The following is a 25,313-nucleotide window of genomic DNA, read 5'->3' as shown; positions in this document are numbered from 1 at the left end:
TGGATGGTATAATGCATTTTACAGGTGGAGATGGTTCTTCTGATGAGAATGGAGGTTCCTCTGGGAACCCAGGGGATTGCATAGTCAACTGAAACATGCATTTACCATGAACAGAAACTTCAAGAGAATTGTACATATGAAGAAATTATACTGTTTTCTTCCCGACATTTTTTTTTAAAAAAATATTTCTCTATTATTATTGTTGTTGTTGTTGTTGTTGTTGTTGTTGGTGCTGCTGCTGCTCAGGGGCCCCGGCTCGAAGGAAGGCCCCCGCCAGACCGCAGACGCCGCTGACCACGACTCCTAGACTCCTAGTCCTAGCCTCCGGCTCCCAGCTCCCACACCCACAGTCCCACTCCTAGTTACAGCCTATAGTGTACGTAGAGCTTCTACAAGACGCTTGAGGTAGGGCCGCAGGAGCCAACGGCTACCTCGACAAGACGCCTGAGCTACTGAGGGTGTCTCACCGCGACGCCGTCCCATGACCGGTGACTCCCGCCCCAACCCATCGGCCATCGCCCATCATCCTTTTCTTTAAATTTAGTCATCATCCTCCTCCACAGCTCCACTCCTCCTTAATCCTCTTTTGCAGCTGAGCTCCTCTTCTACTGCTCTTAGTGCTCTACATGCTGCAAGTCTGCAACATCGACCCAAGCCTTTAAAGTTTAAAATCCTCTTCGCTAGCGAGGTCGTCTCCTCCGCCTCCCCACCCCACCTCCCCGGCATCCCGCGAGGCCGCGACCTCCTCACCTCCCTCCCGGCTGCCTGCAAGTCTTTGCCGCGCCAGCCGCCAGCAAGCCGGCGAGGTCGTCTCCTCTGCCTCCTCGGCGTCCCCGCCTCCCCGGCATCCCGCGACCTCCTCGCCTCCCTCCCGGCTCCCGTCCGGCCGTCCCCTGACTCATGTTTGTGAGATTGCGACGGTGCGACCCCATCTTTTTGATTTCTTCACGTCAGGTGATCAGGTCGTCAACCCGCCGGCTGCTGCATTTGAGTTGTAACTTGTAAGTCTCTCTCTGGCTTAAAGATGTTTGATGAAATGCCTAAACCAGTAAACCATATGTTATTTCTTTCTGTTTTTTAGGCAAAGGATGGGAAAGTTCATTAGATTCATTGCATTCATGATTTATATAAGAATATGAGATGAAGAATGATAGAAATCGAAAGAAAAACAAAGTTAAAATCAAAGCTGGTTGATGTCTAAGCATGATGGTTTAATTTTTTGGTTTGCTTGAAGAACTTCAAAGCTGCATTTTGTTTGCACAACATTTTGAGGTCCAGGATGATAGATGTCAACCCAAGCACAACCAAGATCATGAGGTTGGGCTCCACATAATTAACAGTTTACCTTGCATCATAATGTGGTAAATGGTAATATAAGTATACCATATAGATCAGTTCACCAGAGGGTCTGGAAACCAGTAGTCAGGTGAATCACAATTCACACGGTATTGTCGCATGTGGGATCATGGTTTATCCATGAGGTAATATGGTTAATGGTTCTACATGGAAGTTGAAGCCACACTGCCACACCAATTTCCACATGAATTTCTGATTGAATGGGCTCCAGGTGCTGTTATACTAGGATAGTTTGATCCATAAAGAAAAGACCGACCTATGAAAATTTCCATCTTTCCTTGAGGAAGCGAAGACCCCAACTAGGCTTGTTGATGAAAAATGGAATGATGTAGCTACAGGTTTTGCTATGACTTTTGACTATCGTCCAACCGTTACAGAAGCTTTTTCCTCTGTTCAATACATAATGACTGAGGCCAATTTTGGTTGGTTAATTCGATCAGTTCATCGATGGTCAGCAAGTATGATGGTTCTAATGATGATCCTGCACGTATTTCGTGTATTGGGATTGGTTGAATGTATTTCCCGAAATAACCCAATCCTTTTTTGGTAAGACCCGCATAAAAATATGCCGCTGACGTGGGTAAAGCTAAAGCAACAGTGCGGCTGTTGGATATTTGGTTTGAACCGATTCCGCCCCACCCCTTATAGTAAGTAAAAGATGAGGGAGAAACTAAGTAAGATGTCGGAGAAGCGAAATATACGAGATCATGAGGGTTAATGAAGAATGAATGAGTTCCCATATCTTTCCAATAAAACTTCCTTCACTATTTTTTGTTTCTAAAGAAACATATTTTTTTAATTTATAATCTCCTGCTTCTAATTCCTCTAATTTTGTTAGAATTCCTATAATTTTGTTACAATTTTTCTCTTCTAATTTTGATTGTTGGTTTCATCTTACCGTTTTTGAATAGTTTGCATCTTGGGCATTCTCGAATCTCGACGATTGCATCTTCGGTCTCTTCTTCAACTCCATCCGTCAGTCTCCGACACCGCTTGTCGGGGCTTGAGTTCATTTTTCTTGACATTATCAAATTTTATCATTTTCGACTCTTTTATATTTTGATTTGTTTATAGTGATTGTCTTAATTGCTTTGCTTGATAATATAATTTTTCGATTCAAATATCTAATAGAAAATATGAATGTGGATATGAAAAACTTAAAAAGAAAAGAAAAATCGAAAAACTCATTCAATCTCAAAAAGGAACTTTAGATAGATTTATTGTCACAAACAAACAAAACACCACATCAAGTTTAACTCAGGAATTAGCAACAGAACAAGCACCCGAAATAGAGCTAGAAGATGACATGAAAAGAATGAAACAAAATGAGATTGACAACCATATTCATGGTGAAGAACACAATGAGAAATTAGAAGGAGATAGAATAAATAAGGATAGTGTAGAGCTTAATGAAATTAGCTCTATTTCTACAAACATATACGATCCTGGTCAATGAAAACAAATTGATACAAAGTTGAGAGATCTATTAGTGGAAAGAAGTCCAATTAGAGATTATGATCTTCATTTTCCTAGGAATGAAAATAATAGACACTTCTCTACGCTACATTACATTCGTAAATTACCTAATGGTGAAAAACATGATAGAAGATGGTTAGTGTATTCAAAGAATTTGGATAGGATATATTGCTTTTGTTGGAAATTATTTGATTCAACACCTAACATGAGTCACTTAGTCAATGAAGGAACTAGGAATTGGAAAAATGTAGGTGTTATACTCAAAAGTCATGAAATAACTAATGAACATATTACTAGCATGAATAAGTGAATTAATTTAGAAGTGAGATTGTTGAAAAATAAGACAATCGACAAAAGTTTCCAAGAACAAATAAATCAAGAGAAAGATCATTGAAAAAAAGTATTATTGAGAATTCTTGCTGTCGTAAAAAATCTCGCAAAAAATAATTTAGCATTTCGAGGAAAGAATGAAAAGATCTATCAAAACAATAATGAAAATTTTTTAAGTCTTATTGAAATGATTGCGGAATTTGATCCAGTAATGCAAGAACATGTTCGACGCATTCAACATGGTGAAATTCACAATCATTATTTAGGTCATAAGATTCAAAATGAATTGATTCAAATGTTAGCATCTGAAGTTAAAACTATAATAATTAAAAAGATTAAAGAAGTAAAATACTTTTCTATAATACTTGATTGCACTCCTGATGCAAGCCATCAAGAACAAATGACTCTAGTTTTAAGATGTGTAGATACTTCAACAAGTCCAGTAAAAATAGAAGAATATTTTTTTAGAATTTTTAGAAGTAGATGATACATCTGGAAAAGGCCTTTTTGGTGCACTTATAAATATTATAGAAAAATATAAACTTAAGGTTAATAATATAAGAGGACAAGGGTATGACAACGGGTCTAATATGAAAGGAAAACATCAAGGTGTACAAAAAAGATTATTAGATATAAATCCTATAGCGTTTTACACACCATGTGGATGCCATAACTTAAATTTAGTATTATGTGATACTGCTAACTCATGTCCTAAGGCTATATCTTTTTTTGGAGTAATACAACGAATTTATACCTTATTTTCTTCTTCTACAAAACGATGGAAAATTTTACAAGATAATGTATCTACATTAACTCTTAAACCTTTGTCACAGACACGTTGGGAAAGTCGTATTGAAAGTGTCAAAGCAATTAAATATCAAGCTCCTAAAATAAGAGATGCCTTAGTTCAATTAGCGGAAACTAGTGAAGATCCTAAAATAAAGAGTGAAGCCATATGCTTAGCTACATATGAGATTGAAAATTTTGAATTCTTATTAGGCATGAATATTTGGTACGATATATTGTTTGCTGTTAACTCAGTTAGTAAGAACTTACAATCTGAAGACATGCATATTGATGTTGCTATAGATCAATTAAAAGATCTTTTTTATTTGAAAAGTTATAGAGAAAATGGATTTATGAATGCTTTGAATTCATCTAAAGAAATTGCAAATGAAATGAAAATAGAACCTACATTTTGTGAAAAACGTGTGATCCGTAGAAAAAAACAATTTGATAAAAATACTGATGATGAGACAACAAGATCAGCTGAAGAATCTTTTAGAATTGATTACTTTTTATATATAGTAGATCAAGCTATTTCTTCAATTCAAAATAGGTTTGAACAATTCACCATATATGAAGATGTTTTTGGTTTTTTGTTTAATTTTAGAAAGTTAAAATCTTTGAATGAAGAGAATTTGAAAAAGTGTTGTCTTGATCTTGAAAACTTTTTAAAGCACGGTGAATATTCTGATATTGATGGTCTTGATCTGTTTTCGGAGTTAAATGTTTTAAAAGAAGTTTTACAAATAGAAACTAGTATCCCTATTGATACTTTAAGTTTTATTAAAAAAACAGATTCTTTTTCAAATGCATGCATTGCTTACAGGATATTGTTAACAATACCTGTAATAGTTGCTTCTGCTGAAAGAAGTTTTTCAAAATTAAAGTTGATAAAATCTTATATGCGGTCAACTATGTCCCAAGAAAGATTAAATGGAGCTATATTATCGATTGAAAATAGTATTTTAATGAATCTTGAGTACAAAAATTTGATTAGTAATTTTGTATCTCAAAAAGCTAGACGGATTATTTTTAAATAAATTTTTAAAGTATTTTACACTTATTAAAAATTTATTATTATTATTATTATTTTTAAAAAGGCCTCTCTTAGTAACCTCGTTTTAGGCCCCCAAATACATTGGGCCGCCCCTGCTGCTGCTTCAGTTAAAAGATACAACTGAAGGCTGAGGGAGGTTTTCGTTGACATCGGCTGGCTGGTACAAAGAGGTGGCTATTTTGAAGCAGCACATAGCACTTGGTGTTCATGGCCTCTGATCAGAAACAACAACCCCTGCTCTTTGAGAGTTTACGGTGCCATGGAAGTTAATTTTCAATGATCCAGGTGGAGCCGTGGAGGGGGCACCAGTAATTGAGCTTAATCAAACATCGCGGGCAGCCTGCTTGCATTCATAGCCATCAGAATTGCTTTATTGGAAACATGGGGGTCAGTGTTCTTTCCTTGGCAGCAACACGTTTGTATCTGTTATACCAAATCATCCAAGATCTAAAACCATAGTTTGGGCATCCTTGGAGTGGAAGTGAATAGATTAGATCGTCTAGTGTTTCAAACATGATTTGCAAGTGGATGGAGGTGAATATTTGGCCCGAAACTGCCCGGGCAAAGGAAGATTCACAGAAAGCATGGCTATTGCCCTCCTATCTATCAACACATAGATCACAGTCTGTGTGATGTTGAAGATGACGGCTAGCAGCAACTTACAAGGGATACGCTTCCAGCATGCTCGCTGCCGGTAAAGTAGCGGACTCTCGGGGCTGCCTTGGTCTTCGAAATCCATGAGAATTCACCTTGAGTTGTTTCTGGAGATCTCCTGGGAGAATTGTACACCTCCATCAGTCAAACCTTGTTAGCAGAACTAGTATGGATAGATACGAACAGACAGCCATAATTTGACATTCTTATCTTATCAGGAAGGATAGAATGAATGTTATGAGAGTCCCAATCCCTGCAATTGTCCAGACGCTCAGAAATTTTCGAGTTACAATCCACTTCAGAAACATTAACAGGTGCAGGCCACCTATCAATAGAAACATGTGAGGACCAGCGTTGGGTAAAGACTTTGATGTGATAACCCAGTCCCAAGGATACATCTGAATTAACCTTCGATTCATGCAGTCATCCTCCTGCTGAGACCAAAGTAAACAGCAATCAATGCCTTTTTGAATGCCGAAGGATGATTTTTCTGAAAACCAGAATCTTTTCCCCTCAGCGGAAGAAAATCAAGAAAAAAATTCTGCAAAACAACGAACAAGATGATAGAAACACAGATCTCACCACTAGCAATCCAAGCGTATTGCCTTCCAAAAGATCTACACTTATTGTCTCTCCTTTGGTTTTCATGGCTCTCGCTTTTTTCTGCGTAACTTATAGTTCTAATGGCCAACCCAGGCTATTTATAGCCACCACATAAAACTCTCGACAATGATATGCATGGGATCTTTAGGGATTTCTATTCTCGGCCGTAGAATCATCACTGAAAAACTATTTTTCAGAGTTCTTCTTATATTCTTTTAATTCCGAATTTATGGGCTTCTACAAATTGCAAAAATGTCCATCAATACTTTGCAATTAACCCCCGAGAAAAGAAGGTTAAATTAGTGAATTTTTTTTTGCTTACAATTTTTGTTTATCTATCCTTCCACCACACTATATTCCACATAAGCCAATAGGATCGAAAAAATATCACTGATTGAATATTTGATTTATATAATTCTTAATTCTTATTATGTAATTCAGTTGGACCCCAAAATTATTTTTAAAATAATTTCACAAATAAATATTTTATTTATAATAATAATAAAATATAATAAAAATAATTTTTATAAATCTTACTGGCCAGTTTTTCTTTTGGTCCAACCTCATATAGACATACTGATATACTCCCTCAAATTGAGGCTAGGGGATTCCTTATTGAGCATTTATACAAATTTAGCTAGTGCACTCAAGATCCAACTTTGTCTGTATATTTGATCTTAAGAAGACTATCAACAATTGACTCAGTCAAAGCACAAGAACATACCAAATATATTTACATAGACCTCTGAGGTTAAAGGACATATAAACTAATTATGCCGAATACTCTTCTCAACATCAGTGATCACCTCCAAAAGGTATTCATATTTGAATCCCATTTAGTGCATTTACTCTTACAGTGCACCCGCTCGTCTGCTTAAAGTCTCTACCTTAATGACAGAGCCTATCATCCTATATATATAGTGACACAATGAGTGTAGGCTTAAAATATGTAACTCGGCCTAGAACAACATGAGTTACTAAGAAACCAAAAGACCACCACTTCGCATCTATGATTCATTAATCATTGGTGTGATCCTTCTATAATGTTACTCAACATATATACCATGTGAACATCTCATGTCACATAAGATGGAGACGATTCGCCACTACCTTTGCCACTATTTTGTGCAGCATGTTAGGTCCTCGAGGGATCAAATGAGACATCAAAAGGACGTGCACCACCAAGGGATCAAAAAGTGGATCAAACCAAAACTCCGATGCATCTGCTACTGCCCAAGAAGTATCGCACGGTTTTCATCTCTTTGGATGAACTTTGCCGATACTTTGGGGATGGATATTTGTCATAGGCCAATGGATTCTAAAAAAAGTTCCCTATCTCGGTACCAGATGAACCAGTGCCACTCTAGCACAGTATTGATATGGTACGAACTTTTTTTTGTGTATCGAGTATCGGTATGCCACACCCATACTGAATACTGGTACCGAAACGGTACGGCATGGTACGTTCCGTACTGTGCGGTTCGGCTTGGTACAACGTACCATAATGCCAAGTCTCCATCATCCCCAAGAGCTGGACAACCTGTATTTCAAGCACTTGGGTCTGACCAGGAAAACAATTTTGCGTCTCAGATCCTGAAACGCTGCTAGCAACAGCATATTCCCTTCCATGGCCAGGTTTTGCCGGTCTGCTTTTCCTAACAACCAGCATTGAGCACTATATAGTCCAAAAGAATCATTAGTCATACAACCTGAAAAATAATATCATCATCGGAAATCAATCTCAATGCTGCGCTTCTTGATGAAATATACAAATATTATTGAGTGCAAGTTTCCCATGGGAGCTAACTTGCAGTCCATTTTACAGGTCCCACTTCATAATTTCATCTCTAATTTACACAATATACAAAGAGAAAACACTTGAGACACACAGAGACATACATATACACTTATGTAACAGGAGAAATACAATGATAATTAGTTCCAAACTTCCAATCGTGCAAACTGCTAATTATAGCTGTCCCTTAAACAAATAAATGGAATTAGAGATATTACATGGTTAACTGGTCAGGAAGTGGAGTAGGCTCGCCTAATATCTTACCACCAACATCAGGAAAGCTGTCTTTCTCAGGCAGCGTTGTGACCGTACCATCAGCATCGACCATAATTGGGTACCTGATTAGGTGTCCTTGCAGTGGAATTAGGTCCTCCGCTGTGTATTTTGCCCAGTTCTGAACAGCTATTCCATTCACAAATTTTACACAATCCAAACTGTGGGGCAACTTAAAGCATGGATCCACCATACCAAGATGCTCTGCCCACAGTGACATCCTGTATCCGTATATCTACAGCAAAAGGGATCTATACAATAAGAACATGAACAATTTAAAAATTACGTAAAAACAACAGTCTTCATATAAGAAGTTCGCATTTTATGAAACTGTTAAGGAATATTTGATCTTTTTGAATGCTTTTGAACCACAGATATAGCACTGCCTCCTCTTGAAACACTAACAAAGTTACCAAGAATCTTGAAATGATACTCTTTTTCCCTTTGCCATAAGATATTTATAGCAGTGATTTCTCTAGCAGGAATCTAGCACATGGGCACCCCAGCCAACATTGCTTAGGAAGTGGACCTATGAAGCGAGAATAGTAGAAAGCAAGCATCCAATGCTCTTTCCTTGGCTACAGATAAAGTGAAGGAAAAGAAAGGAAAGATACAGAAATGCAAGGCAAAATATCTGAGTTTCTGCTTAAGGTCATGTTGATACAAGGATAAATGGTGATGATGGATGAAGGGGTTAGTATTGGGGGACTTGTTTTATTGCCTGTTTCACAGATCTAAATGACAATCCAACTTATATTACAAACTTCTTTGCACAATAATTTGGTGTATGATAATTGGATGACAACCAGAATTGAACCAAATTGTTCCTTAGGCAGGGTTTGCAATTGCTGATACAAATTATGAAGAATATTTGTATCGGGAAAGCAAATTGTGTTCTTGCACCTGTCACCTGTACATAAAGAATATCAATGATATTCACCTAATACCAAAGCCCAGAAAAAACCACAGGGTATGGCAACAATGTCAATTTTCTCACAATTTTATCTGCTTTGGAGTTCATTGGCACTGGGGCATCAAACTCCCTACGTTCACGTATGAAGTAATATTGCTCACCTCCGGTGAAGTTTCTTTGCCAGACAATTACAAGAAAGATCAATACTGTAGTGTGCATAAATGTTGGCTAAAAAAGACTTCATTTAGGCAATGTGGAAGAACGACTAAAATGCGTCTGATATGGAGGATATTTGGAGACCCGACCTCGCAAGATATTGACCTAAGTATTGCCTGAAGTATGGTACCTCAGTATTTCCCAAAGTGCGGTACCTTGGTAGTGGCTGAAGTGGAGTCCCACTCCGATCAACTAGAAAAGAAGCACCATGTATACCCTTAAAGACTGTTGGAAGATGATTAATGTTTATCAATCACGTAGCCACAATCTCAACGACAGTTATGCCAGCTCAGCCATAACCGCATGATTAGCACAATTATCGCCTTATGCACAATATGGGAATCGTTACTGTGCAGTTATTGCATGACATGCCATTACCATGCTGTTATTGCATGCCTCATTAATCTCAGTAACGGACACCAACCCCATCCTTTATATAGGGGAATCAGGGCACCCTTAGGTAAGCCATTCCAGCCTTCCAAATCATTCTCTCTCTTTCTCTCACTCATTGTTTCCCTAAATTTCGACTAACTTGAGCATCGAAGAGTCCCTTGTCGGAAAACCTATGGCAAGTGAACATTGTTTCATGTCGGATCAACATCCCGAAAGCGGTTCCAATCATAGTGTTGTCTCATTTAATCTGACATCCTTCACTTCGGATTATAAGTCGACCTCAACTTCACCTCATGACCACACCAATATCAATTGGCCTTGGATTTCAGCAGCAATTGATGCTAGAGGAAGAGTCTATCCCTAAGTACAAGAGAGATGTGAAAACTCATCCATGAAGTCGAGAAGAAGTCAAGGGGCGTCTAGTGCTTCATGCCACCAGGCTCAACCAACGCAGCAAGTAGCAGCTATTATGCCCAATCTGCTCGTGCAGCAGGTGCAAACCCTGCCAGCCATAGTCCAGGGTCTACAACAAGCAACTGTAACCCAACAGCGTCCCAATGAGCCAAATCCAACCCTGGCTCCTGCTCCGCCTAGCCATCATTCTTGTCCACAAAGCCTGGACAGGCGCAACAAAGTCGGCATACCCGACCACGGAGTCCTGAGCAGGCTAATAGGTGACGCTCACCAAGCCCCTGTTCAGATAAAGATTCTACTCTAGGCCATTCATCTCCCCAACAATTAGAGCAGCTCTGTAAGCGGGAGGCCAACCTTGATCGAAAGATCGAGGAGATGGATCACTGCAACGAAGCCCTAAGTAGGCGGGCTTTAGGCCATTTGGACGATCTTGATTTCACTTTGGAGCCCTCTTGTTAGCAAAAAATAATAGAAGAGCCAATCCCACCTCGGTTCAAGATGCTCCAGCCGAAGTCTTATGAGGAAACTACGGATTCTGTAGACCATTTGGAGAGCTTCAAAGCTCCAATAATCAAGGTCGGCGGAATTGGTACTGAGCACCGCACTGATTTTTCGGCCGTATAAGTTGGTACGGGCCATGCCGGTTTGTATTGACTGAAGAGACGACACACACAAACCATGGGAGAGAGAAGGAGAGAGAGAAGGGGGAGAGAGGGAGAGGGAGGGAGGCTGGCGGAGGCCGCGGGAGCGAGGCCGCAACGGGTTCCCCTGTTTCGAATCCTGCTGCCTCCACCGACTTTCACTGGCTTCCCGCCCTCTTCCTCCCTCCCCCGCTCGTTCTCTCTTTCCTTCTTCTTTAGCTCCGACAAATGATTTGTTTTCGTTGCCGAACCATATAGGTGAGCTGCCGGTATGGTTCGAAACGGCCAGAACCGTCCGGTTCGGGATGGTTACGCCGACCCTGCTCATAATGCTTCAAGGTGCTTCTGATGCAGTACACTGCTGTGCCTTCCCTGCCACACTCCGTAAGGCAACTCAGTTTTGGTATCTTGGGTTTCAACCGAGCTCAATTTATTCTTTTGAATAGCTTGGTCGGTTGTTTTCGACGCACTTCGTCAACAGCAGAAGAGAACGCTGAAATTTGGATGGACTATTAGACATCAAGTAGAGGGATGGAGTCTCTCGAGACTTCGTCAACCAATTTAATGTGACGATGCTGGAAAATCAAGTTATCCCAAATCTTCACCATGATCATCATGGATTGTGCTTCAACTAGTCGTCTTTCCTATTATCTATGACCTACATATGTTCCACTTCCCATGTCAAACCGTGCCTCTCCTGTATCCAGATATCTCCATGTCTAGTTCATCTTGCCTCTTGGTTTCATGAGCTTATCTGCCTTTGATTTTAATCAGGATTCTATCCCCAGCTGATCTAGTATGTTTCACAGCATGCCTTCCTAACTTAGAAAACTAGACTTAGAATTTGACAATTCAGAGAGGCTTCAGAGTACATCGAGGACCAGCAAAAAAATATTAACAAACATTGATTAGCCATGTTTTGAATCATATAGTGGTCCCTGTATAGGTGGGACGGCTTGCAGGTTAAGCATTCAATTAGAAAGCCATTCGAAATTTGCTTGTACAGAAGACATCATTCTCTAAAGTCTAATCTACAAGAGATATACAAGTTAGTCATCTTCATAATTTAGATTGATGCTAATTTATACAATAAAATAACCATAACCAATGAATTTTACTGTATATGAAATATACAACAACCTAGATAAATTGGATAACAATTAATGTTGATGTGTGAATCTTCAGTGTATAATGTATTATACTTGGTTGAAGGGCAGCGCAATACCCACTCAAACTAAAGAGAAATATGAAGAGGAGAAAAATTCACCAACCTGGCCATGCGGATAACCTGTTGTCTCAGACCATGCATAATGGGGTTGGTATGCACCCATTGCTATCTCAGTGTCTCTTGAACCATCAAGAGATCTTTGATTAATATTAGCTGACCCCAAAATAACATACTCATCATCGACTATCATCCCCTTTGCATGAACATATATCATAAATCTCTGGTACTTTTGGGACAAGACCTGAAAGAATTAGTTTTGAAAAATGAGAACCTTCCAAAATTTTTGTATTAATCATAGAATGTCTGAAAATGATAACAAATATTAGTACCTGCAGATATGAATCTGAAAATACCTTTGACATGCTTTCCAATAAGATACCGATTATATGACGGATGGGGGATAAAAACATTTAGTTCAGATTTTTTATATTTCACAACTTTTGTTTGGGTAATTCTAAAAATAGGTTTTAGTCTCCTATATTAAGTGAAATTGTTGTAAAAGGGTCCAATCTTAGATATACCGTTGGGTTGGGCAGCCATGAAATCATTAGGATTTGATTTCTGAATGCTTCAGGTGTCTCTATATGTAGGGTTACGTGCTATTCCAAGTTTTTCATTTGAGGAAAGATTTGGGGATTAGTTATTGGTTATTAAGAGTCCTAGTTTACTTGAAAGAAAGTCATGTAAATTTATTAAATGGCCTGATGGCCGGCCGGTAGTGGATGGTATACCAATTAATTAAGGCAATTGAACTTTTGAGGCCAGATTTAGCCCTTCTCTATCCTCTACTTTGTCCATATCTTTTCTATTATCTTTATTTCTGCTTATATCATCTTTATTCTGCACAGGTTTCTTGAATTTCATTTATATGTCAACTATCGGTTCTCTCATTTACCCGGAACCCTTTGACTTTCCCGAACACCAGAACCCTAGAACTGGTTTATTTGACTTTTATTTGCCCTTAATCTTAAAATTTTTCAATGCTCTCCCAAAAACAGATTTAGGGCATCAAATAATCAAATTAGACCTATCCCTCATTTAGTCTTTTCTCTAGCTCTTCCGATACAGCACAGGCCATCTCCAATTAATTGTGCATCAATGATCAACTATGAGAATGGGCAGAATTTGCATGTATAAAAGATAACAGAATGAAATTTGTTACAACATTTCTTAGGTACATGCATACAGACTAGCTCTTCCGATACAGCACAGGCCATCTCCAATTAATTGTGCATCAATGATCAACTATGAGAATGGGCAGAATTTGCATGTATAAAAGATAACAGAATGAAATTTGTTACAACATTTCTTAGGTACATGCATACAGACATCGATAAACATCGCTGCAAGAAGTTCATGTTTTCATAGAAAACCATGGGATTTAGGGTTGAGAAAGTCTCAAATCAAGTATTTATTTGCTGAGTTTTGAATTTGCAGGATAGTTTTATTTAAATCTTTGGGAGAAGATTACATATTTCTATTTTCATGTAGAATTCATATGCAATTTTGGGGCACTATTTAATGGACTTTGAAAACTATTTGAGTAGGAAGATTAACTATATGGTCTGCTTTAAGCCTATTAGATTAGAAAAATCTTAAAACCATTAAGAATGTGCTTTAAGAAATTTTGATGGCTTTCAATATGGGAAATTACAGATATATGAGTTTTGCTAAAAGTCTTTGATCGCACTTTTTGCTAGGAAAGTACAAGGCAAAATCCTTGTTTCCTAGGATTCATATTTTGGGAATAGTCATGACTGGTTATAGTCATAAAAGAGGAGAGCTTGCTGTAATTGTGTTCCGTTTGCAGAAAATGATAAAATTTCTTTTATTTCTTCCCCTATCATCATCTATCTTAAATTCTAGTTGAATTTTGTCAAGCCAGGGTTGGTCTATAGTCTCCTAGAACATAGTTGCGCTTGTTAATTCTGAACAGGAGATCTAAAGTGGTCCTCGAGTAGGAGATACACTACGAGAGAGCTTCTTTAACAATTGTGAGATGATGACTAATGTGGATAGTCACAAGTGGTTGCATCAACATTAGGATGCACTTGAATGATTAAAGACAATAATAAGGCACATGGTCTGCTATGCCGATACCGGGCACCAGACCGGTTGTCCAGCGGCACAGGTCGGTACGGGCCCGCGCCTTGCCATGCTGGGCCGACCGACACAGTAGAGGAGCTAGGAGAGAGGGCACATGGGAGAGAGAAAAATAGAGAGAAGGGTGAGAGGGAGGGTGGCGGAGGCCGGCCGGCCCTCCGCCGGCCTCCGCCATCCCCCTTCTTTCTCCCTCCCTCCCCCGCTCACTCTCGTTTTCTCTCTTTCCTTCTCCTCCCCCTCCGGCAACGGATTTCGTTTTCATTATCGGAACTATTCCAGTTTGCTACCAGGACGGCATGGTACTGTCGGATTACCCCTGCACGCGTTGCGACGATCGCAGCGGAAAGACACGCGCGGGGTTGTTCATCTCATGAACGTTCTAGGGAATGTAGATTTCAAAAATTTTCTAGAGTTCTCTAACTCAGATTTATGAAATCTAAAGAAAAGATTAAAATTAAAAGACTAGATTAATTTCAGATCTACTACAATTCCTAATTGTATAGAATTTATAAAGATTTAATATTTACCTTTGAGCGGGTAGAACTTCACCGCTATCTGATGATCGTAGGATTTCTGGTTCTCTTGAAGTCGCACAAGCGTCCGACCTCTACAGGTATCCACACGAGGTACAGATCGCTCCAAGATCTCACCGGGGTGCTAGCTCCCTTGCAGAGATCACCTTTGATGGCTGATTTCCTCTCTTTTAATCAACTCCTTGATTACTTTGAGAGGAAGAAGAAGAAAGACGACGAACGTCGAAGGGGAGGAAGAAGAAGACGGCGGCTCTTCTTCTCTCTCTTGCTCAAGCCAAAGGGAAGAAGGAGGGAGAGGGAGGCGGCAGCAGAGGGCTTCAATTTTTCTTATGCTTCATGCTAGGGCCCTTTAAATAGGCATCTCATGCCCATAAAAACAAGGAATAATTTCAGAGATGAATCACTCCTTGATTCATCCCTCCAAAATCTGCAACACCCCTTACTTAATTCTATCACAACCCTTACTTAAAAGAGTTTGAAGAGAATCCAAGGGATGTGCATGTGCCATGTGGCAATCCGCGTGAACCAGGAGGAGGAGGGGCATCTGCCCCTCCACATGGCGTGGGGCCATTAGAGGAAAGGAGGGGCGGACACCCCTCCTTTCTTTATGCGTGTGAGAAGGAGGGGCGGACGCCCCTCCTTTCCTTCTTTGCTCCACACGCATGGAGGGAGGGTTCCCTCCCTTCCTTCCATGCGTGGGTCTCCTAATCCAATTAGAATTTACATGGTCCCACCTAACCAATTGAATTCTAATCCAATTATAACCCAATGTGTCCTCCAAATTGATTTATATGAATCCTAATCCAATTAGGACTTGAATCGGACATCATGAATCAAGTTCCTTATCTAATAAGAAGTTCTAATTAATTAGGCCTTTCCATCCTTATCCAGTAAGGTTAAGCCTAATTTAATTAGGTCCAATTAAATCAATTAAATTGCAATCCAATTGCAATTTCTTCTTCTTTAACTCACTAACTCTTAACTGGTTAAACCAATTGTCAATCAAATTGACAATCAATTTTAATTTCGATTCCAAATTGTAATCCAACCTTCGGAACAATCAAAACCTCGAATGTGTGTGACCCCGTAGGTTCTATTCTGACTGGTAGCGAGATATATTATGATCTCTATAATAATATCATCCGAAACTCCTTTTAATGGGTTGAAACGATTTCCACTCTACTCTTAGGGTTCACTGATCGCCAAGTGAATGCCTTCGAGTCTCACAATCCACTAGTGACACCTAGCAGCATATAGTGACAACCCAGCAAAACGGAAGGGATGAACCTCTAGGTGCAGTTAGCATATGATACAGTACCTCTATCATGGATCCCGACATGATGGAGGTTATGGATAACTCGTCAAACCCCATCGTCTGTCTTATGTCGGATTTATTTGATTCAAGTTCGAGATTGGAAAACTCCTTTTCCAGAACTGCCCTAGCCAAGGTCTTTCGAACTTAGTCTCATAAATCACATAGGATCTCTTCTAATTTATCAAGGTTGATAGATCCCATCTAGATGCAGCCCTAATCCGACAGTGAACCTACCGCAGCCAATCTGCACCACAAGGACCCTTAGGACCAATGTTTATGTGCTCGTCAAACTACAGCAACCTCACCTTGATTAGCTGAGGCATCGCAGATCTAAGTACTAGTTATAAAACTGCAGCATCAAGTCAAGTCACTGACGAGTGGATAGACATCCAAGTGACTTCTTGCTTTGGTCACGTTCAGCATCCTTGTTCTCTAACAAGCACTTGCACAATCACCCCAGTGTCGCCACACTGTGGACATAAGACTCGTTCATCAAGAAAAGTGATTTGTACACTAATCTTATTGGATCGATCACCGTCCTTCGTGATGATCCTTCGATCAGGAGCAGTTCAGGAATTACCTAATGGCACATGTCTTAAATTCTCAACTTTTAAGAATGTGTTATTATCTTATTAATTTCTAGGACGATTCATGGACACATAATAACATGAATGAAAAGAAGACCCAATTTTATTGATAAATAAAATGATCAAGTACAATTGTTATGTCCTAGAATTCATACAATGCGTCTGCCATATTGGCTTCTAGGGCATACTTCTAACAGGTACGACCGGAACCGTCCGGTTCGAGATGGTTTCTTTGACCCTATAAGGCATGTGCAACAACAACTAGAATTTTCTATGTTGCAGGTAAAACCTACATAAGCTAGTGAATAACATAGATAAGAGAATGATGAAGTTATGGAAATTGAATGGGCAGAGGTAATTCATATCAGCCTCTTCAAGTTAGAAAAATTGAAAAATAGCTCTTAAATATCCAAGAAGAACATGATTCTGATATCCGAATTTCGTGATAGTATATATTGATTTCTCTTACCAGAATCAGTCAAATGCCAAACACAACATCCTAAGGCAGCAAACTGCAATGTGTCGTCCCCATGATCAGTTTCACATGTCTCTACAACAACAAACTAAAACCAAGGTCCACAATCTCAGTACCAGATACCATACCAGCATATTATCGGTTTGGTACCATACAGATCGGTAAGGTACATTATGCATCTTGTACTAAGACAACTCTCAAGCCATTTTTCTCACCCTTTATCATAGTATTACTTGAAACCGGTTGGTACACGACACCTGTGCCAACCCAAATAATGTTTTTGTATCGTTTCCGACATGGTACAGGTATGCTCCGAACCGGGCATTTTGGGGCGGTACAGCAAACGCTAACTAGAACTTTTCAAACCCATGGGATAGCATAATAGGAGATTTGAAAGATGAGGACAGAAAGCTGGATATTTTGAAGTTGCAAGCTGCAAGATCAGGCCTTAGGACTTAGGAGAAATCCCTATTGCTCATTATAGCCGTGGCCCTAAGTTCCCACCATGGAACCTGTGTGGAACAAGATAATGTTAATTCGTATATAGTAGAGATTTTCTGAAATTTAATTTGAAGGTGAATCTAGAGATAGATATTTTCTGAAATTTAATTTGAAGGTGAATCTGAAGATGACTTCTTCTTCTTCTGAAATGATTGCAAGCATTAAGTCCTTTTTTGGATGGCTCCAACTTTCAGAAAGAAGGGTACATATTGCAATTGCAAAACTACAGTTTGAAGCCAATATATCAAACTGCCTCCTGGAGTCCAACAAGCAGAAAAAGGGAAGGCAAAGGAGCTACATGGTGTCGACTAACCACCTAACCTCAAAAGTTTTAAGCTATTAGGGAATGGGTCAGCACTGTATATCAGGCTTCAATACGCTCATTCACAATCAGACTGTAACATGCAAGGGGAGTAATAAACAAGTTAGAAAAAAAAACAAATGAAATGGTCAAAATGAAAACTGGGTGAACTAAATGAATAACTAACTTAGAAGGGATATGAATTCATGACCACCCGCAACCTAAGCTTTGATACCATCAATGAGTAAATGCTGATGGATCTTTTGCAATAACTAACTTAGAAGGGATACGAATTCATGACCACCAGCAACCTAAGCTTTGATACCATCAATGAGTAAATGCGGATGGATCTTTTGCTATCTTTGCCTTCAAAGCTGGAGAAAAGAAAGAAAAAAAAAACACCCCTCTAGTATCATGTTAACTAACCACTTTAACTCCAAAAGATTAAGCTGGGAATAGACTGATAATGTATATCAGACATTAACACATGGGAAGAAATGAAAGCCCTTATGTTGGAAAGTTAGAGGAGGTGCCGGTGGCGAGGTATTGGAAAGGTCTTTGTCTTGATATTTAAAATGACCAGGCAGGTTTCCAACTTTACACTATTGACTATACCTACAAGGTGACAATATGGACTGAGAAAGCTAGCACCTGAATGGTGCTCCTTGAAGCATCTAACTCCTAGGGCAACAATACAGGCAGATAGACCAACAACATAACAGCAATCAAACTGATAGAGACTAGGTAATGTGCAAAGAGGCTAAAATGATTCAAGTGTGGAGAGAGGGCATATAGACAGCTTATATCCTAATGAATAACCAAGGAAGATAAGCAAGATGAACTTTCAACTATTGCACGTAAGTTATCTGAATTAGTGTGAGAATTACCAAATTTTTTAGAGAAAATCAATATGTATGTTGAAAAAGTGGGAAAACTTTCATTTAGTTATTAATTATTATAATGAATAAAATCATTTACAAATGCATAGCGACAAGGAAAGTGTTCATATTGGTTAATCAAGCGAGGTTCGGGTATTATGGATATTCCAAGATTAGAAATTTAAGAGACATCGTCTGAAAACAGGGTGAAGTATGTGGATGATGGACTTGTCTGGCAAGGGACGCATTTGGCATGCAACATATGTACAGATCTTAATAGTTAGCAATAACATTTCTCCCATACTAAGCTTTGGGTTCACACGAACATACAAAATTATTAAAGAAACAAGAAATTAAAATCTTTTTCATTCTATTGGTTGCATAAATAATAAAAAGCCAAAAACTATGCCCCCCGTGACCCCCCCCCCCCCCCCCCATCACAAAGAATGCATTACTTAAAGGTACAACATGCACACCTCACTTGACTCTCTTGATGTGGAATGTCCAACAATGAAAAGGCTTGACCATGGGCCTAATGGCATCTCTGGAGAGCCTTGCTTCAAGGATGAGGGAAACATAGGTAAACTTTTTAAAACAATGAATAAGATACTAGTAGTCATCAGTCAACATAAACAATGCCCAAAAACTCAAAATCCCAGTTGACCCATGACAATGCCCTATATCTTTTTATATCTCAAATACTTTAATTACTGAAAATAAAAATAATAAATTCTGCATTTCAAGATAGGAATCATTAACTTAGGTTTGTGGAATTGTAGAAACTAGCAAGGTTCGTGAAGTCGACCGAATCAAGCAGTACATCCTATGTTGTACTAGGCTAGCTAGGAACCAGAAAGAAACTAGCCTTTGATTTGGTCCTAGGTCCTAATTAGCCCGAACTGCTGGTACTGGCTAGCTCCTCCCAATTCCTGAAAATTGTCAGTTTGCTTGCATTCCATGGGCTAGACAAGAAAAAAGTCTTTGCTCAGTTTCTTGCTTGAGCTTGGTGGGAGAGTGGAGAATAGAGGGAAAGAGTGAGCTAGGGAGGAGATCTGGGGCCATTGCAGCCTAATTCAAGCCACAAATAGGTTAGATCTCCTCTCCTCTTCCCCTTTTTTCGTTTTTCATGTGGCAAATGGCGATAAAATAAAAACACAAGGGAAATAATGCCAAAATTTTGTACAACATGATTTATGATATGTTGTATATTGTATTATTATCTACACATAAGATGGTTTTTTGCTTTTTTTTCCTTAAAAAAAGAATTTTGAGAAGAATAATTAAAAAATAATTGGGATGGTCTGCAACAAGAAATTGTAGCATGCTTGAGGGAGATGTTTTCACTTGTTGTCTTTTTTTGGAAGCTTTTAGTTTAGCTTTGGGTGTGTTGAGGTCACTTGATCCTAAGCCAAAAATTAAATGAATGTGAAAAATAAGTAGGTAAAATGACTTCTCATGGGCTAGAAATATATATACAATAACCCCCATAGATAGCTACATTATCCAAACTCAAATATAATTTTAGCACTTTTTAAATTTAATATAATATTTAAATTAAAAAATTATCATTAATCTAAGTTGGAGTCAAGTCCCATGCCCTAATTATGAACGAAACCTGGATGTCTGTAAGCAGCATGGACATTCAACACGTGACTAAATGTGAGTACGTTTGTTGTAGTTTACATTTATTTAATACAAGCCTTTTTTAAAGTCATAGTATATTAGTTTATCTATTTAAATTTATTAACATTGTGTAGTATTCCATGTTTTTTTCAAAGTTTAAACTTTAAACCCTAAACCTATCTCCTGAAACCCATAAACCAAATTTTTTTAAAAAAATAAGAAATAAAACCCCTTAGACCTTTAATCACCGAGGGAAAACTAAAAATCAAATAAAAATTTTACAAAATAAAAAATGGAATATATATATATATATATATATATATATATATATATATATATATATATATTATATACCAAAACCTAATAGGCATGGCCCAGAAACATCATGACATGCTCTCAAAGGTTAAAAGGGACCAAGTTGTGTTCATACTCCAGAAGTTAACTATAAGCTATTGCAAATGAATGCACATGTATGCATGTATGCACATGTATCATGTATGCATGTGTGCAAGTATGTATTTATGTATGTTTGTACTTGGCACAATGAATCTGCTGGACTAAATAAAGCTATGAATGATAAAGTTGTTGTAGGGTACCAGTACGTATGTATTTAAAACAATGAAACTGCTGGACTAAATAAAGAATGAATGATAAAGTTGTTGTAGAGTACCGCTGCAGTTTTTTCCAAAGGTTGATTTGTTGATTGAATGGCACCCTCTGGCAACAGTTCTCGGTTTCCAAGACAGTAGAAATTTAGGTAATCTTGCGGATGTACATTCTGAATTCCCATGGATTTGAGCTTTCCTCCGATAATTCCATACATCATTTTTATTGTCTGACTCTGGAATGTGAGAAAATGATAAGTCAAACTGATTGCTGGAAGAAAATATTTCAAGACTCATAAATTAAATAAATGCAAACTAGAGTTCAACTGAGATTACTAAGAAAATATCGATTATAGAGCATCTATCACAAAAACCATAGTTACACTTCTCTTCGTAAGCATAAGACTGCCCACAGGAACCTGACCTAACTAATTGAACGTGACAAACTGAAGAAGTTAACCCAAACCATTCTAACCCTTTCATTCCAGTATCAGAGACAACCTTAGTTGTTCCCAACTAGGTTGGACAACTGTTAATTCAAATTCAAGATGACATTATCAGATTGTACTGCTTAATAAAAGATTCCTCGCAAAGGCATCCACAATAGTTTTTTAATATTAAGAGCATTTCCTATAACTGTAACATGCCAATATATTATTATAAATTTACTGCATATACAATGGTGAAGATACTTGGCATTATAAAGGATAGATAGATGGAAAGAGAAGAAAAGGAGGATTTACATAAATTCCCATGCCTATCAAGTATTTCTGATATTTTGACCAATGGGAAAGACACTGTAATCTAAATTCTAGAAAACTAATTCTTTTAGGGCCTTAGAACATAATACTTGCTGCCTAGCTCTTTAATCTTTATTTAATATTCTTCCTTGTTTGTGTTTCATATAGGCTGTTTAGATATGTTTTAGACTTTCACCTTGTTGAGAAATTAATTTTTTTTAATCATTTCTAGCTTTCCTTTTACTGTAAGTTGTTGCAAACTAGATCTGCAATAAAAGTTACTAAACAAAAAAGAAGGCATGAACTTTCTTTTCCAAGTTTTCTGCATGTTAACTTTGTTGCCCCCCGCCGCCCCCACCCCTCCCTGCCAAATAAGATCCTGGCTCTCTGCCACTGCTTAAGTGAGTCATTTAGCAGAAGCAAATGACTATACCAAATATTAAATAATATCATCATTCCCTCCATGCATTTAAAACGTTATCTGCTATGGTCCCTGCTGATGTTACAATGATGAAAAAGGTTGTCCCAGATCAGCTGTTACATATTAGGGAAACAAAAATAACTTTAGCTGGCAGTTCTCACAATTTAAGAAACAGTATACCTGCCAAAAGAGAATCTCTTGCACAGCTTGAGATTTTGGATCTCCTTCGGGCCATAATGGTATGACAATGTACACAGCAAACCGCTCTCCAACACTAATTTTGTTAACAATTTTCAGTGCCAACTCCATCGGAATCAGATTATCAGCCTCTGTTATTTCCATCAAAGCTCTAACTTCAAAAGAACTATAGTAGGTAGCTAGAGCAAATAACTAATTACAATCATATACATATTAAAGAAACAATAGTATCAAAGATATGATGTAGAGAATCTGAAAAGCAAGGTTCGCTATCTCGGTACCAGACCCCATATCAGTACCATCCTATTACAGTGTCGATACATGGTACGATACAAGATAGTGAGACTACCAAGTATCGGTACAATACAAAACTGCACACCGATTCGGTATTGGTACGATACGGTATGATATTGACTGATGCGCCAAAACCTTGTTGAAAAGGCATACAATATGTTACTAACATGTGCATTCATTTGGTCCAAATTCAAAACCTATTATTGGTATTGATCAACTATTGAGCCTAAGAAGTAATTGATTAACAATCAAATTGGAGGCCTTCATTAAATTGGAGCTAACTCGAAATTTCAGCATGTCCAGTTTAACTAAAAGAAAAGTGGTCTGCCATCAAACAGCTAAACACTGATTGAGAATTCACAAAACATTTCAGGAAAGTATTACAATAATGGACCATCAATTCAGTTTCTCCTCCACAGCAACCACAGCATACAAATTACTTATGGTTAGTGCTGTGTCTTATCCTGGACCCGCTGGCAACTTAACATATAGAAACCACCAATTTCTCAAGTACCAGAATTCCCTGTCAAATCAATCGCTTGACATAAGGACCAAAGAAACTGTCAGTTCAAGTAACAATTTTATCGAGGTGTTTTATAAACAAAAGTAATGCTGAAGAATTTTAGATCTCACCAACCCTTCCATCCTTAGGCCTACCCTTTACATGCTCTTTGCCTCTTCCTGTAAACATGTTTCTTTGACCACATTTCTTGAACATTACATGCCCAACATACCTCTTTTAATAGAACAGTTATTATATCACTCTTAAGAAGAGCACTTGTCCAATGAAGGTCAAATATTCAAATTCAATTAAAAATCATTCTACCTTGTGGTACACCATATTGACCATATAATGAATTCACAGAGCAATGATGATTCCAGTCTTCCAGATATGCATGTCATCGAACTATATTTTTGTTTTCTCCTGCATGTTTGTTTTTTGTTTTTTTTTGTGGCTTTTGTTAGTCTGCAAGCAATTTTCTGTTAAGGGGTCTTGGAATATATTGATTAGGCGCCCCCATTGTAATGTCTCCGTATTTTTCTAGGTCTATAAGATCAAACTCAGTGGTTCCAAGGAGTACAATAAGAGGACGATTGGGGCTTGCTGGTTTGTTGACACAGAGCAAATCAGATAGGTGACCGGGTTACAGGTCCATGGTTTAATCTTGGGTTGGCCACAAGTCGACCAAGGACAATAGGTAAGTCATTCAAAACTCTCGGTATCCAAGTCATTTCACCAGCATGCCCTTCTCTCTTCTTGTGTCCAGCTTTTTTGCTCAAATCCATCTAGCCTCTCAAAAAACCCTTTTCTCACTATTACCATTGAACCCCCACACCCACTCTCCTCTTCTCCAATGTTGAGTAGCCATCACCAAATCAAATCCTCATCACCCCAAGCCCCCATCAGTGTCCCTACCCACCCCTACTAACTCCGCTGTCAGTCACCCTTGGCATTGCTACCACCCTCCTCCACCTTTAATGTTGAGCCACCAATCGCCTTCCCCTTGTTTCTTCCAGGACAAGGCTCCTCTCAAGGTTTTGAGATTTTTTCTATAATTTTTCCGCTCTCACCCACGGGTTTGTTGGGCAATTAGAATAGTTGAACCACCTGGTTACTAGTTCATGTGGGTTTCAACCATCTCGACCTACCCGCTATCGGATCGACTTAGGAAGGTTAACCAAGTCTCAAAAAATGGCTAAAAAGTATAGACTATAAGCAAATCTATCCTGTTGTCCCGAATGGCCAAAATTCGTGAATTGCTTCTTTATCAACAAAAAAAATGCATCTTTTGTATAATAAGATGTTTGATACAATCATACAGCTGCCCATGCACATGCTTCATCACTCGTAGCATGTACCATCATTGAACTCTTTCTGGCCTTGAACAATCTCCTTAAGATGGTGCAAAAAATTAAGTGGTTATGGTAGCTAACTTCTTTATATCAAGTACAGTCATCATTCATTCACATTTCTTCCTAAAGCTGAAAACAGATTACATATGGATCAGAGATTAGTAAATCCATATCCATCCACTTCAACTGGATGCAAAAGTCAGCACCCATATTTCTTCTAAATGGTATGAATACATATTGGGCAGTAACATGAGGATATAAAAAGGATAATATAACATTGTCGCATAGAATCATAGATATTATTCTACTTTATATTTTGTTTAATACAAAATAAGTGTTCACTATTGGTTTCTTCAAAGTTCAAACCTTTCTTCAATTGTTTTTCTGAAACAAAGAAATAATTGTTCAAAAACAATGAAGAAATACCTACATATACTTAACGACATGACTCCTAGTGGATACAGAGTTTTAGAATGGAAGGCTGATTATTTGTGGTTCAAGGATGCCACCAGCTAAGTGAAAGGTATCACTACTTTGAAAAATATATTGATAATGTCACTAATTCCTACCAGCATTAAGAACTTTCTTGGGGTTAGCAATGCCCTGTAGAATGAATAAGGAGAAGCCGACATTCATTTCTTCATTCATAGCTGAGTCTACCAAAAGAGGAACCGGCCTCATCCTGGTGATTAGAGGGACACCTCTGATTGTTCACCTCTAATGTGACACGTTCCCTCCCAGTTTTATTCT

At 38.4% G+C, this 25,313-nt stretch overlaps 2 protein-coding genes across 7 annotated transcripts in view; one reads left to right on the top strand and one right to left on the bottom strand.

Annotated features, from left to right (window-relative positions):
* Positions 1–2,185: 2,185 nt before the first annotated feature.
* LOC149753241 (uncharacterized) lies at positions 2,186–5,361 on the top strand. Its single transcript, XM_089923761.1, has 3 exons — positions 2,186–3,599; positions 3,631–4,371; positions 5,291–5,361. The coding sequence occupies exons 1-3, from the start codon at positions 3,350–3,352 to the stop codon at positions 5,359–5,361; spliced, it is 1,062 nt and encodes a 353-aa protein (XP_089779887.1). The 5' UTR covers positions 2,186–3,349.
* A 126-nt stretch (positions 5,362–5,487) lies between these two features.
* Positions 5,488–25,313, bottom strand: part of LOC103703829 (phospholipase D delta-like) — a 73,011-nt gene continuing 53,185 nt past the window's right edge. Inside the window, exons 7-11 of one of the 6 annotated variants that reach the window (XM_039126838.3) lie at positions 22,398–22,546; positions 21,122–21,292; positions 12,179–12,376; positions 6,068–6,093; positions 5,488–5,984 (exon numbers count right to left, since the gene is read on the bottom strand). In XM_039126838.3, the coding sequence (XP_038982766.3) occupies positions 5,804–5,984; positions 6,068–6,093; positions 12,179–12,376; positions 21,122–21,292; positions 22,398–22,546 (725 nt within the window). In that variant the 3' untranslated portion in view covers positions 5,488–5,803. Of the gene's footprint in view, positions 6,094–8,018; positions 8,566–12,178; positions 12,377–21,121; positions 21,293–22,397; positions 22,547–25,313 lie in introns of those variants that run through there. The other 5 variants (XM_088723160.2, XM_026803314.4, XM_088723159.2 and 2 more) reach the window with 5 other exon arrangements.

Source organism: Phoenix dactylifera, chromosome 6, assembly GCF_051530095.1.
Source record: "Phoenix dactylifera cultivar Ajwa chromosome 6, Ajwa_hap1_PhDact_Kaust_v1.1, whole genome shotgun sequence".
Classification (NCBI taxonomy): domain Eukaryota; kingdom Viridiplantae; phylum Streptophyta; class Magnoliopsida; order Arecales; family Arecaceae; genus Phoenix; species Phoenix dactylifera.
The sequence above is the reverse complement of the archived record's forward strand: the minus strand, read 5'-3'. Positions and strand labels throughout refer to the sequence as shown.